At 48.2% G+C, this 14611-nt stretch overlaps 1 protein-coding gene across 1 annotated transcript; it reads right to left on the bottom strand.

Annotated features, from left to right (window-relative positions):
* Positions 1-473: 473 nt before the first annotated feature.
* On the bottom strand, positions 474-13814 carry Apobec2 (apolipoprotein B mRNA editing enzyme catalytic subunit 2). The gene is made up of 3 exons (XM_038341340.1): positions 13684-13814; positions 4724-5287; positions 474-792 (listed from the first exon to the last, which is right to left on the bottom strand). The coding sequence occupies exons 1-2, from the start codon at positions 13812-13814 to the stop codon at positions 4744-4746; spliced, it is 675 nt and encodes a 224-aa protein (XP_038197268.1). The 3' UTR covers positions 474-792; positions 4724-4743.
* Positions 13815-14611: the final 797 nt, after the last annotated feature.

Below are 14611 nucleotides of genomic sequence, written 5' to 3'. Positions count from 1 at the left end.
ACCTGTCATGTTATCTTCACTTTCCACCTTGTTTGAATCAGTCTCCTGGTTGCCATTGGGTATACCAGGCTGGCTAGCACATCTGCAGGGATTCTCGATCATTTTGTATTATGTGCTAAGCTTAAGGACTCATGCTACTGCATTCTGCTTTGCATGGGTTCTGGGGATTTGAACCCTGGTTCTCATGCCTACAGCAAGAGCTTTATACAGTGAGCCATTGCCATTTCCCCAGTCTTCAGAAAAAAATGAAAGTTCAGGGCCATGGTGAGAAGTGAGTCTTAGAGAGTTAGATCCTCATTGCCAAGACCTGGCTTTCCCTTCCTAATGTCACGGCTTGGTTCTTAGCCTACAATGTCCCTGTGCCCCGTCTCCACTCACTGTCCATGGGAACTTTCCATTGCCCAACTTTCTTAAAAGAACAGGCCAGAAAAACCACACTATTTCCTTTATTAATGGTACTATTTTGCCTTTTAAAAAACCAACAACAACCCAGCCCAACTCAAAACACTTCTTGATGTATTTCAAAGGTCTGTCCTTGAACCTAAGGATCTTTGTCTCAGAGAACACCCCTGGGGAGGCAGTGAGACCCTCCACCCCAGGTGCGTGGTGCCACATTACAAAAGGCACAGTTGAGTGAGTGACAGCCTGAGGTGTGCTTGAGTTCTCGGAGGGAGGGCCTTCTCTAGCACAACTGCTTGGTGTCAGATGTCCAACTCCAAGTATAATTTGGGAAGACAGGCATGTCCTGGACGCCATCCATGTCACTGCTTCTCTGGGTGGCAGCGGACAGACCTTCATGGAAACAGAGCGTGTTACTGACAGCCTTGCTGACCCCCAACAGCCTACCCTCTGAGATAACTAAGGCTTCTTTGTACCTTCCCTAAACAGACCCTGAATGTTTCCTCCAGGGCCTCCTGTGGTTCCTGGCTGAGCTCGCTGGGATGGTTTCCTTTGCTGCTTTGGTGTGGAGATCTGCTTGGATTCTGTTCTCTAGTTAAATACAGGGTACAAAGATTCTGCCTTGCTTTGCTTTGCTTGACAAGGGGTTCCTCTGTGTAGCTGTGGCCTAGAACTTACTACACAGACCAGGCTTGTCTCAATCAGAAAGCTGTTTACCTCTGCCTGCCTGTGCTGGTCTGCTAGTATTTCTTAAAGCAGAAAATGAAATAAGAGATAGACATTTATTTAGTGAATGCTTTTTAGTGGACTTTACCAAGGGCTGTTCTTTAGGGCCATTGAGGCTCAGCCACAGCTTTTTTGTTACATTTGATCTTCCCCTCAGGAACCTGGAAGGCTCAGATATGCACAGCGAAGTGCTAATGCCTTCAAGAATACTGGTTGAATCTGTCTACACAAGGAAGAGTAATGTTCTTTTAAAAAATACATTTATGTGTATGGAGGGGTGTGTGCATGTTTGGAGGGGTGTATGCATGTTTGGAGGTTGAAGAATACTTCTTGGGAGTCAATTCTCTCCACAATGTGGGTCCCATGGATCAAACTCAGGACTTCAGGATTGGTGACAAGCACCTTTACTCGGTGAGCCATAGAGCCAGCCCAGAGTATTTTAAAACAAGCTGATTTAGACAGTACTTACCACTCATACTGAATTGTTTACTGAGTATCAGTTAAAATGCTCAGAGTGATCCCAGATTAAAACTTTTTAATCAGCTGTGAAATTCATAATTTTAATGAAAACTAAAATCCCCAAAGACTTGCTAGTTTGGTAGCTGTAAAAGTCTTCAGAAGGACTGGCAAGACAGCTCAGGTTAGGCTCCTGCTGCCAATTCCCACCCCCAGAACCCACGTGGTGGAAACAAGACATCTCTGGCAAGTTGTCCTCTGACCTACACGTGTTTGTTATGAGATGTGCCCCTCCCACACACAAATAAGTAAAAATTAAATATAATTTTATAAAAAGTGTGGTATTTTTGTGGGAGTTGCTGCTGCTCTTTTGGGGATAAAGTAGCCCAAGTTGGCTTATGAACTCTGCATTCTTTTCAGTCTACCTATTGGTTCTGGGAACACAGGCGTATAATAATACATAGTTTTTATTATTGTTACTGTCAGTGGCATTGGGGTTGAATCCAGTATGTATGCTTGGATGTCACAACCAAGCATACCCCAGCACAAATTTGTGGGCTTTGTAAGCATTCTACCACTGAACTACACTCCCACTCCACATTCTTGGGGTTTTTGTTTGTTTTTGACTTGTTTTGAGACAAGGTCTCCTTAGGTAGCTTAGGTTAGTCTGAGAATTGGTATAACCCAAGATAGCCTCTAACTCATGATCCTCCTGCCTCTGCCTCTGCCTCTGCCTCTGGAGTGCTGGGGATTATAGGCACACACCACCATATCCCTCTCTCCCATGAAGACCACAATAAAGTTGAGCTGGTGGTCACCATTCTGGTGAGTCTTATGCTGGCTGTACAGTTACAATAGTTGGACCTACACTAATAAAGATCTTTGTTAGAGTGAGTTCTGTATTTTCAGGGGTTACTTTACAGCGTGAACCTACCTCATGACTGCCCACTGTCCTTTTGCTAAAAAGGACAGACTGAAAATATGTCAGCTGGTCAGGAAGATGCTCGGCCTGGGGATGTCTGTGCACCCCTGTGCATGCCTGATACCAAACACCTGCCTACCCGTGGCTCTGGAACATCAGGATTCTAGAGCGTGGCTGTGAAGCAGCATCTTCGAGAAACAGCAAACATAAATTGAATGATCTTCATGGACACATGCTGCGTCCATGTTTTATGAATATAGGAGTTGTTCCAGAATTAAAGTCGGGCAGGAGTGCAGTGAAGAGCCTTCACCATTGCTAGATTTTGATCAGCAACTCTGGCCTTGGAAAGGGGCTTAGTCACAGTGGTTCCATAGAGGCAAACTAGATCAGACCAGATTCAAAAGATAGTGAAGGATCTTTTACCCTCTTTCCTGGGGATAATTGGCCTGCTTCTGTGAGAGTCTAATTTACCCTCAGCAAGAGGCCAAATTGGCCTTAATTGTGTCCTAATTATTTGCCTAAACAGCTCATCTTTATTTCCAGTTCTCCTATCACCTCTTGACATCTGTAGGAGGCTACTTCTGAGCTGCTGTTTCAGCTGCAGACGTCTCTTAACCCTTTAGACAGAAACTAGCTCACTACTCTCACCTGACTACACTGACTCTTGAGGAGTTCCCTGGACTGTTCGCAAGAAGAAAGCCCTGGCCTTGTGCGTCCACTCAGCAACCACTGAGCAACTCAAAGAACAGCCCTCTGAAAGCAGGACGGCAGATCTGGCTAAAATCAAAAGATGAATACAGGCCTGAAGAGATGGTTCAAACTCAGGAGCTCTTGGTGCTCTTCCAGAGGACTTGGGTTTGATTCCCAGCACCACGTGGTGCCTCACAACTGCATGAAACTCCAGTTCCAGGGGATCCCATGCCCTCTTCTGCTCTCCTTGGGGACCAAACATGCACATGGTACACAAACGTACATACAAACAAAGCACCCACACCCATAAATTTTTTTAAAGAAACAATAAAATGTCAAAAAAAAAAGGATAACAAAAGAAAAAAGCAAGAAATTGTCCCCAAGAATGAGAACTCTGCATTAAAGAGGTTGTGAATTTGGAAACAGGGACCTAGAAAGGCCACAGTAAGGGTCTTGGAGTCCCAAGAATTAGAGTTATGGGTGGCTGGAAACCGCCACATAGACGCTAGAGTCAAACCTGGGTCCTCTGCAAGAATAACAGTGCTCATAAACACTAAAACTGAAAGCCCTGGATAAATCCAGGTCTCCCCAAAGAAAGCCCTGGATAAATCCAGGTTTCCCTCCCCACCCCCAGCAGAACGAAAATAGCCAAAAATCTAAGCAGGAAGAATCAGAAATCTAGGATTAGCTGGTTCAGTGACCGTGTTTCAGGAACTAGCTGAAGATAAAGTTAGATTGTAAACTTGAGAATAATCTTGAGAAACAGGGAGTTTCCCCCTTGTGATTATCATTGGTATTTTGGAATACTGTGTTTCAGGAACTAGCTGATTATGACCCTGAGAGTGATCTTGAGAGGCAGGGAGTTGCCCCCTTGTGATCATCACTGGTATTTTCGGAATTTTCTATACCCTCCCTGCCCCTTTCGGATCACTGGGCTGTGGATTCTTCCCTTAAAAACTTCTCCCAGTCACTCGGGGTCGAACTCTTCCCCTGCGTGGGTTATGAGTCTCGGCCCCAGTGCACTGATTCCCGTCTCATCTCATCATTAAAACCTCGTGTGATTGCAGCAAGCACGGTCTCTCGTGAGTTACTGGGGGCATCATGTTATCTCGAGACTTGAGTGAGAGTCTCCCCACACTGGGGGTCTTTCAAAACCATCCCTCCAGCCCTAATGTTTATGTACGTTTGTGTACATCTCTGTGAGTATGAGCAAGTGCAATCAGTGTCCAGACTCCAGAAGGTGTTAGGTCCCCTGGAGCGGGAGTTACAGGCAGTTGCGAGCCACCCAGTATGGGCGCTGGGAACCATACAAGAACACCAGTGCTCTTAATGACCGAGCCCTGTCTCCAACCCCGTGATGTGGGTGTAGGTAGAGGGATTCAGAGGCCATAAAACAATGTTTGAGAATGTTTCTACAATCAATTAATACAGAGGAGTGCACTCCCTTCAAATTATATTTCCTCCGACCTGACCTTAAGTCTTCTACCCAAGTAAATACAGAGTTGGCGCCAGGGCACCAGGAAAACTCACAGAAGGCTGAGCTTGGCTGCCTACTTAAGGATGTCTGCCAGCTTCTCCTCATAATATAGGAAGTTCTCCTGAATGTCCTCCCAGGGCTCAAAGGCCTTGGATTCACCCTCTTCCTGCTCCACAAAATTCTGCCAGATGTACTCGAAGTCCTGGGGCTTCATGATGTGCAGTTTGCAGCCGGCCTCCTTCAACTTTTTTAGAGCGGCCTGGACCTCTGGCTCCTCCCACATGAAGAGCCGGCCCACCAAGATGAGCAGGCGCAGGTTCTTGGCCTTGCTGAGGGTTTTGAGAATTCGGTCAGCGCAGGCTGCACAGGGGCTGGAGGACACATACCAGGTGACATTGTACTTCAGGGCCGGGTCGAAGGCCGGTAGGATGGTGTTAAAGAAAGCCTCCTCGGCATGGGCACCTGCATGTTCATCCTCCAGGTAGCCCCGAGAGGCCTGCACTTGGCCTCCCTTGTTCTGGGCTTCAACCACATAGCAGAGGAAGGTCTTGTTCCGCCCGGAACTGTACTCCACGTTCCGGAACTGAAATTTAAAGTAGTTGACAGGCAGTCGCTCCCTGTGGGTCAAGGAGACAAGGCAGGGAAGAAGGCAATGATGAGTCCTTGTTTCTGGGGCCTAGGTCGGGCAGCCCTCCTTGCCTATGCTCACACCATGTGGAGGGGAGCACAGTTAGGAGAGCATGCTGCTCTTCTAGGGGACGGGAGTTTGGTTCCCAGTATCCATGTTCAGGGACTCACAACCACCTGGAACTCCTGGAAATCTAGTTCCCAGAACTCTGACACCCTCTTTCTGGCTTCCAAAGCCACCTGCACACTATTTGGTGACTTATACACATCTATATAAAAATACTCAGCCCTTAGAAACAACAAAGGTCTTTTTATGTCGCCCTAGCTGTCCTGGACCTATATAATTCACAGAGATCCTCTTGCCTTTGCCTCCTGAGTGCTGGGATTAAAGGTGTGGACCACCATGCTTGGCTCAAAAGTTTACTGGGGAGGCGACGGGGGGGGGGGGGGGGGGGGGGGGCGGGACAGAGCTAATCTGGATTTGAGTGTGTATTCTGGTTACCCTACCAGGAAGTACCCCCCGTATTTTCACTGTTGACCCAGCTTCCCTCTCTCTCTCCTCCTATTTCTTTCTCTAATGAGGTCTAGTTAGCCCAGCTGCTAACTAGATAAAACTCCAGGTTATCTTGCCTCAGCCTGCCAAGTTCTGGGTGGCAGGCGTGTGCCGCGTCCACTCCATCATGGTGAGCTTTCAAGTCACACAGAGAATAGCATTTTTTTTTGTTTGTTTGTTTTGGGACAGGGTTTCACTGTGTAATCTTGGCTGTCCTGGAACTTGCTCTCAGATTGAATAGAAAGGGAAAAAGAAAGTGAGCAGGCCAGCATTTAGCGCTTCCAGCTCCCCAATGGGATGCCATGTGACCAGCTGCTCATTCATGCCTTCCCTGCTTGGAAGGGTATCTCCTCAGACTGGGAACCCAAAAACTCCTCTTTAGTTGCATCTTGCCAGGCATTTGGTTACAGCAATAAGGACAGGCTTTGGACAATATATGGAGGTCCTGAAAGTTAAACCTTGATTCCGGAGGCAGTACAAAATGTTTTTAGTTCTTGAAGCAAAATGTGACATCCAGGGCAGACCACAGTGGTGACACCAGGCTGATGCAGCACAGCCTGGAACAGCCTGAGAGGAAAAGAGCCTGCTAGATGTCTTCCGACCAAGGACTTGGTACCTCGAAGATTTAAATGGAGAGTTATATCAGGCAGTAAATGGAGCAGGAGTAGCTGGGCATTTTAAAGAACAGCATGGCGTTAATAAAAAGAGAAGGGGTCAGAGTTGACGTGGTATTCTCTTAAAATTACGTACATTTGTTTGTATTTATTTGTTTGTTTATGTATGGGGAGGAGGCACATGTGCTACATCGTGTGGAGGTCAGAGGACAATTTGTGAGAGAAGTTTCTCTCCTTCCACCCCGTGGGTCAGAGGATTGGGGTCAGGTCATCAGGACTGACAGCAAGCATCTTTACCTGCTGAGCCATTTTGTGGGTCCCAAAATTGATTTTAGTTTTCTTATTTGGGAGTGTTTTTCTAAAATGTAGGCCCATATAGGTTTGGAGGCCAAAGAAAATGGGAGTTTTCAAAGTCAGGAGTGGGAAGGAGAAGTGCCAGCCGGAGGGGCTGCTCTCCTTGTTATACCAGCCACTGGAGCTGCCGTGTGGCTCTTGAGAGGCTTGCCCAGCGTGCAAGACCCCCAGCACCACAGGATAAATGTATAATCTCAGCACCTGCTGCAGGATGCGCCCCTGAACCACTAATTCACTAGCTGCCTTCTCTCCTCTTTCGCCAGAAAGGTCAGCAGACTCCAGACCGTAGGGGAATCCTTAAGGTCCAGGAGCATGGCTGCGTGAGGAATTGCCCAGAAAGCCTGAGCCATTGATCTCCTTGCCTCGTCACAGAATGTCTTCACCCATGTCCCCATGTCTCTTGCTGTCAAGTTTCTAACATGGAGATGGATCTGTCTGAGGACCCAACCCCAGGATTCCTTCAGAGCTATTGTCAGCTCTCTAAGCGTCTCTATCCCTGGCTGGAAGTATTTATTATTTACCTAATATTTCATCAGGAGCAACCCACCTGATGTTTTGCCTTTTCTCTTTTGAACCCTGATGGGATATTCCCGATTGCATAGTTTCCCTCTCCCACAAACCACCCTCCAGCTCTACCTTTTCCTTGGGGTCCCCTCATTTCCTGAGAATCCTGTTTCTGAGAACACAGAGCCGATGCTTTGGTACTGGGACTTTTGTTAGACTCCTTGCCTCCCTAACCAGAGTCACCTTCTATGATGGATCGTGGTGGATGGGGTTTGGAAGTATTTATGACTATTTGGTAAGCTTTTAGCAGTAGCTGCCCCATGTGGTCCTTCAGTTTGTTTGTTTGTTTGTTTGTTTCTTGAGCCCCTCTTCCACACATACACCCCATGCCCAAAGCGTTTTTCCAGCTTTGGCCAGTGTAGCCTCACTAAAAGCAAGAACTTGGCTCAGCCAACAGTAGCAAGCTGACTGAATGGATGAGAACTGACTTCTTCTTGATGCTCCTCCCTCATAAACTCTGACATTTGTCCCCCCTCACTTCCCCCCCCCCATCATGAAGAGAGGACCCAGAAACCCTAAACCCATGGGAGTGGAAGAAAGGTCACCTCACTATAAATACCCTTTCTAGTCCAGTCCTGCCAGCAGTCCCGGAGCCCACCCCGCCCCTTTCCCTCTCCCTCTCAGTCCCAGAGCCCACCCCGCCCCTCCCCTCTCCCTCTCAGTCCCAGAGCCCACCCAGTCCCTCTGTTCTAGCTGCTTAAGGAAGACCTGCTGCCTATGCTTTTCTTTGACTTGCCTAGAGCCTGGGCTTGCTTGGCTCCTCTGGCACCTCCGTGGGCCTCTTGCAGAAGGAGTACAAAGGTCAAAATGAGTTTGTTTGTTTGTTTGTTTGTTTTTGGTATCCCACGGACTGCCTCAACCAGGAAAGAGCTGACCGAAGCCTGAAATTATTGGAGAGATCTGGATGGCACAACTCTCAGGCAACTGTGGAAACGCAGGATAAGCCAACACTGTTTAGCCTCAGAGGGGAAGGAAGGAAGCAGGGACATCTAATTTCTCAGTTGTAAACCTTTTTCCTATTAACACAATATGGCTAAATATTACTCTCAACATCAGGAGATTTCATTCTTAAAGAAGGAGTGAACACTCTGTCTGTGTGCATATGTGTGCATGTGTGTTGGAGGGCAGGCTGAAGAGCGACCATGGTGGGAGGTCTTTTTTCTCTATATTTAGTCACTCATTCAGTGACCCAGGAGTGTGATTCCAGGTCCCTTTAAAAGGCACCACTCACACTGGGCATTGCAAGAAGCAAATAGAGAAACACGGAACCTCTATATCTAGCTACACACACACACACACACACACACACACACACACACACACACACACACACATATGTTGAATGAAGGAGAACTAATGTGAGCATATGTAGTGTGTACTTTTTTCTAAGGTGTATGCTTTAAACATCTGTTTTTCCTAAGTACAAATATACAACTAAAAGGGGCAGCATTGGAGTCCGTAGAAGCTGGCCAGAGACGAAATATTTGCTACAAAGTAACCCATGGACTTCCACTCTGGATGGAATATTGACTTGTTTGGTTTCCCCCTGCCCAGACTACTTGTCTGTTAACTCAGATGAGCCATAGAGTTGCTGCTTTCAATAACACCTTTCTCAGACCTGCTTTCAATGCTGATGCCAAGAGTGAGCGCTAGAAATCAGAAGCTCCCCCAGCTTGCCTTAAGCGACTCAGTGCCAGCAGCTACGTCATCATCATCATCACAGATCACGCTCTTGTTCTGTCCCTCTTGCTTGCTCTCTGTCTGCGTCTCTCTGTCTCTCATATACCCATCCTGAGACAGCCTTTTGCTCCTCCCACCCCCAATAAATCTCTTGCATAAGATCTGTTGTGTGATCTTTGTGGTACACCTTGGCCTGGAGATCCACCAAGATAGCCTGCCTCATAAATCCTAATAGTGAGCCTAGTCCTAGTCAGGAGGAGGAGTGTAGAGCAAAGCAGAAGGTTCTAGAACTAAGGAGAAAATGCTAGATTTGCAGGACCAAGTTCTGCCTAAGGCAAACAGGAAGCCAGAGCTCTCTCCACAGGACACCCTCTTTCCATACAGCTTTGACCTCCCTGAAGGCCAGGGTGGTGGCTGGTGGGCCATTTTCTGTTTCTAGTAGTCCACTCCCCAGCGTGATCCAGAGACCAGGGGCATTACAAACAGTGTTGAGGGGCTGGTCTTGGCATCACTTGCCTTTAACCCCAGCACTCAGAGACAGAGATGGGCAGAGCTCTGTGAGTTTAAAACCAGCCTGGTCCACATACTTAGTTCCAGGATAGCCAGAGCTGTATAGTGAGACCCTGCTTCAAAAAACCTAACGTTCAGTGGCGAAAGTGCTTGTTGTGAGTGAATCAGGACCGGACTTTGAGTCAAAACCTAAGTGAAGAGCCAGATGTGGTAGTATCCTGTCTGTAGCCCTGGCATTCCTGTGCAAATGAGGGAGGCAGGGACAATAGACTCCCTGGCAGCCATGGACCAGCTAGCTGGGCAGACACAGTGCAAAACAAGAGACCCTGTCTCAAACAAGGTGAAGGTGGGGATCGATCCTCAAGGGAATTCTCCTATGACCGCCATGTATACACCACGATATGCATGCTCCCAAACTCCCACAAATGTGTACACACAAATGTACTTGCATACATATACACACAGTGGTGTTACACACACACACACACACACACACACACCACAATGTTGAAGGTTCACTTTACAGACATACAGGTAAGTAAAATATTCATACATACACATACAGTAAAAAAGTAATCTAGAAGAATGAGGAAGACATGGTTAAGAGAAACTCATTCTGCCATTTGTCTTCAGTCCACCATAACCCCCATGATAGCAGGCCATGCTTTCTACAGAAACATACATGATGCCACACTTAGAAGGGTGGTGCTAGGTAAGGCCAGGACCACTCCCAGCAGAGATGGAAAGATGGGTGTCATGTTGCCCTAGAGCACCCCAGTGCTTGCTGCAAGGGCATGCCTGGAAAATTCTGTCCATGCTAAGAACGGCAAGTCTCTTTATAGTCTGATCTTCTCTTCATTAGAATCTTCCCCTCCAGCTCGCTTCCTGTTACAGTGGCTGGCAGAAAGCCTAACACGCGGAAGTGCTTGCTCATTAGTCCATTCATTTATCCTACAAATATTTATTGAGTACCAATTGAGACCTAAGATAAAGCCATGAAAGAGAGGCCTTCCTTGCTCTCATGCAGGAGAGCTATTCTGATGAAAGCCAGCAGAAAGTGCACAGTTCACAGGTGGCAAACACCGTGAACATAAAAGTCTCCTTTATCATTTGCTTTGGGTAGTGCTATGCTTTAAGGTCATGAGGTTCATGCCCTGTGATTCTGACCACACTTGAGAAAAGTTCCTGTCCCTCTGACATTTATTTTCTGTATGCAGATGATGGAGTCATCCAACCTCTCGTATTTTGAATGGTAGTAGACACTTAATAATTTACAGCTGGTATTGAGGGATGGTGCCTTCTGTAAGCCTCAAGTTATATCTTTCAAAGAGTAATCCTTAGCTTAGCCAAACCACAGAAAAAGAAACTTCTCGAACTGAGACAAATAGACCCAGCTCTCTGAGAGAAAGAGATTTAAAAAAATACCCAAGTTTTAATATGTGCTGTTTTTTTCTTTTTACATAATAATCATCTTTGTGTGTGTGTGTGTGTGTGTGTGTGTGTGTTGCACATGATGTGTGATGTGGACACTAGTCTGTGCATGTCATGCCGCCTGTTTGGAGTCCAGAGACAATTTTGTGGAGTCAGTTCTCTCCTTCCACCTTTACGTGGGTTCTGGGAATGGAACTCGGGTTGCCAGGCTTGCATGTCAAGCTCCTTTACCTGCTGAGCATTTTGCAAGCCCAACATTGGTTGATTTCTCTCATGTAAACCCAGCACTATGGAGATTCCAAAGTATACATGGAGATCACTGGATACAGGACAGGGAAGAGATGGGCTGAATCTACTCTCTAGAAGGGAGGGTCTGGCTTTAGCACCCACTGTGGTTTTAGACCATTTTCCAGAATCTTTTACCATCTTTCTTGGTTCTTCTGCTCAGGTCTGCTTTCTGTCTGTCTATCTGAAGCACCCCATGTAAACAGAACCACTACAAATCTCTCTCCTCTCCTCACTACAAACCCTCTTTGATTCAGACTCTTCCCTGAAAAACATCCCCTGCTCTTCTGCTAGCTTCAGTCCAAATCTAAGGAACATTCTAGACCCATTCCCTGTGGAATCTAGACTAGGGAAAGAGCGGCTTCATGGTCCTTTGAACAGGGAAGGAAAGGCCAGCCATCTTTCCTGACCCTGCGAAGGCAAGGCCACACCCCTGGGCTATTTTAAGTATCTGTTTATCCAGAGAGGCCTAGGTGACAGATCAGCACAGCTGTTGCCTGTGTCCAGGAAACACTCAGAGCTCCACCTCCATCTAGAAGTGATCACGGGGCCCCAGAACCGAGTCCCTCTGTGTCCCTTTCTCCAAGCCTTGAGTCATGGAAAGCCTGTAACTCATTGCCATGGAGACCTGTGGACAAGATACTTGGCTAGGAGTCCAGAGGCCGAACACTTCCTGGTTCTTTGATCTTAGGTATATTGTTCAGTCTCCCTGAGTCTCTGTTCTCTCTCTCTCTCTCTCCCTCTCTCTCTCTCTCTCTCTCTCTCTCTCTCTCTCTCTCTGCATAAACACATTCTCTTGACTGTGTGTTGTGAAGCCTTAGAAAAATGCCATTTACTTCAGAGACCCTTCAGGCTCCACTGCCCTGGGACCCAGTGCACGTTCAAGTCAGCAATCTAATTTTGATGTTACCTCACCTCGCCCCCATACCTGAGAGATCAAAAGCTGCATAGAGGGGAAAGTATGTGTGTAACCCAGGCCAGCGTGGCCCAGCATGCTCAGTTGTCAGTAAAAGGATCCTCGGCCATAGGCAAGCCCCTGGAATTGAGGACCCTGCTGGCCTGTTTGCCCTAGGCTTTCCCTGTGTCTATATTAGTCTGTGCCCAGCTGTTCCCTTAATCCTGGGATGAGAGCAGGATTATCTGGGTGAGCAAGAGTGAATGGAAGTTCAGTGGCTCCTCACATCTCAGGAACTCAGCTACACATCCCCCTGGGCTCTCTCAGAAGGCAGAATATATCTGAGCAGTAAGGGACATTAAGAATCAAGTCAGATGAGCTTCCTCATGTTAGAAATAGGAAAGTGGAGGCCAGGCCTAGGGCATTTCTTTTTACATAATTACTCATCAAGCGTAAAGCAGCAAATCCCAACTATACCCAGGACAGCTTCTTCCCTTGAGAATATCCGTGCCTTTTCCCCCTGAGACTCAGCGTGCCTCCAGCCAGCCTTTGCACATTGCTGGAGACTGCCATGAGGAGAACCACGGTCCAGGGAGGAAACCTGCAACCAGTCCCTTCTCATTCTCTGACTTGAGTTTAGCAGCGTCTTCCCTTCTCAGAATAGAGACGGATGGGGAAGGCTACTATTGTTCATTTCTGGTGATGGTACAATCTGAACAAGAGGGGACTTGAACACGACTCTCTCCCTCAGGGCCCTGTAGATGGTCTGATCTGGGCACAGTTGCTCCAGGCTGTGCTGAACTTGTGGGAAGTTTCCTCTATGTATAAGCTCCTAATGTCTGCAGTCTGAGAGGTGACTGTCTTGCTGGGACCATCTTTAATGTACCATTCTCACCAAGTTCCTTGGGCATGGGCTAGATGCACAGGTGCAGGTGATGCCCGATACCTGCAGGCAAGCTCAGAGGCCACTGGGGCTCTGCCTCCCTCTCCACAGCACCCACGCCACCATCATTCCTCCTGAAGTCTCCCAAGAAGGCACCATTCTTCCTTTACACATGTCAGAAACTGCTATGAAGAAACCGCATGGATTTTCGCTCTGTGGGCCCCTTCCTCAGGGGCACTCCCCTCCCACCTCCTACTGATTACAGAGTCCAGAGTGTCACCTCATGAAGTCAAGAGTTTCTGGACCTGGTGGTGCATGCCTTTAATCCCAACACTGAAGAGGAAGCGGCAGGAGTATCTCTGTGAGTTCAAGGCCAGCCTGGTCTACGTAGTAAGATCCAGGTCAGTCAGAGTTAGGTGGTGAAACTCTGTTCCCAGCTCCCCCTCCCCCCCAAGTGGATAAGGTCCGGAGGCATTTGCTGCCCTGAAGACCCCTGCTAGGCTGCTGTGCAGCTGGTGTCCGACCTTGGCCCTGCTATTCTCGTCCTAAGCTTCCATAGCCTGCTCAGACTCCATGCTCTCCCAGGCAGGAGACCTCAGCCCCCACACAAGGCTCACCCTGTGACGATCTCGAAGGGTGGCAGGTCAATGAGCTCCTTCAGCTTCTCAGGGTCTTCTAGGTTCTCCAAATCGTCTCCATTCTGGGAGGCGGGCGCTGCGGCCTCAGCGGCCTCTTCTTTCTGAGCCATGGGGGAAGTGTGGCTGAGAAGTAGAAGGGTTGCAAAGCCAACTGGGGCCTGGCGGCAGAGTCCCAAGCAGCTGTCAGCAGCTAAACCTGGCCGAGGATGACAGCAAGAGGACCAGCTTGGTGCTCTGGCCCTCAGCAGCAGGCTTTATAACCAGGGCCCCCACCCCTCCTCTGGAGCTGTCTCCCTCATCTTTTTTTTTAACTGAATGACTGGCGGGTGACAAGGGTGGGGGAATGGAAAGTCTGGCCATGTTTCTTCCCCTATTTATCAGTAGGCAGACAGGAAACTGGCAGGTGGGGAGGGCTGGGCCAGCTCTTCCCCACCTCTCTCCTCTCACCCTGTGTTCTCAAGTGGCTCCTACCCAGACTCAATTGCGCATTTGAGGAGAAGCCTTCACAGTGTCTTAAACAGTGTGAGGCCTGTGATGGTGGAGGGAATTGTAGCGACCGCAGCCATTCCTGTTCTGGACTGGTGTCGGGACAGGAGGGTCTTGGAGGGCCCGAGATAGAAAACGACGGTTTGAAACGAGAATGTCTGCTGCTGCTTCGTGCTGCGCGTGCTTGCTGTGAGTTCAGGTCGTGGTAGCAACTGAGTGTGGTCCGTGGGAGCATATGCTCACCTATGTGTACGGTGTCCAGAAGAGGACACCAGCAGGAATCTTCCTTTATTGCTCTCCACCTGTTTCTTTGAGGCAGGATACCTCCCTAAACCTGTGCCTCACATTGTCTGAGTTGTTCTAGAAGCCAGTAAGCCCCAGTCATCCTCAGATCTCTGTCCTGATCCAAGCTGGTTTACAG

This window comes from Arvicola amphibius, chromosome 9 (assembly GCF_903992535.2).
Source record: "Arvicola amphibius chromosome 9, mArvAmp1.2, whole genome shotgun sequence".
NCBI lineage: Eukaryota > Metazoa > Chordata > Mammalia > Rodentia > Cricetidae > Arvicola > Arvicola amphibius.
Note: the sequence above shows the minus strand (reverse complement) of the source record. Positions and strands in the feature narration are given on the sequence as shown.

Excerpts from the sequence above, each read along its gene's own strand:
- Apobec2 (XM_038341340.1), bottom strand. The coding sequence starts at position 13,814 with ATGGCTCAGAAAGAAGAGGCCGCTGAGGCCGCAGCGCCCGCCTCCCAG. Across the intron at positions 5,288-13,683 it reads CCCTTCGAGATCGTCACAGG|GGAGCGACTGCCTGTCAACT; the intron begins GTGAGCCTTGTG and ends CTTGACCCACAG.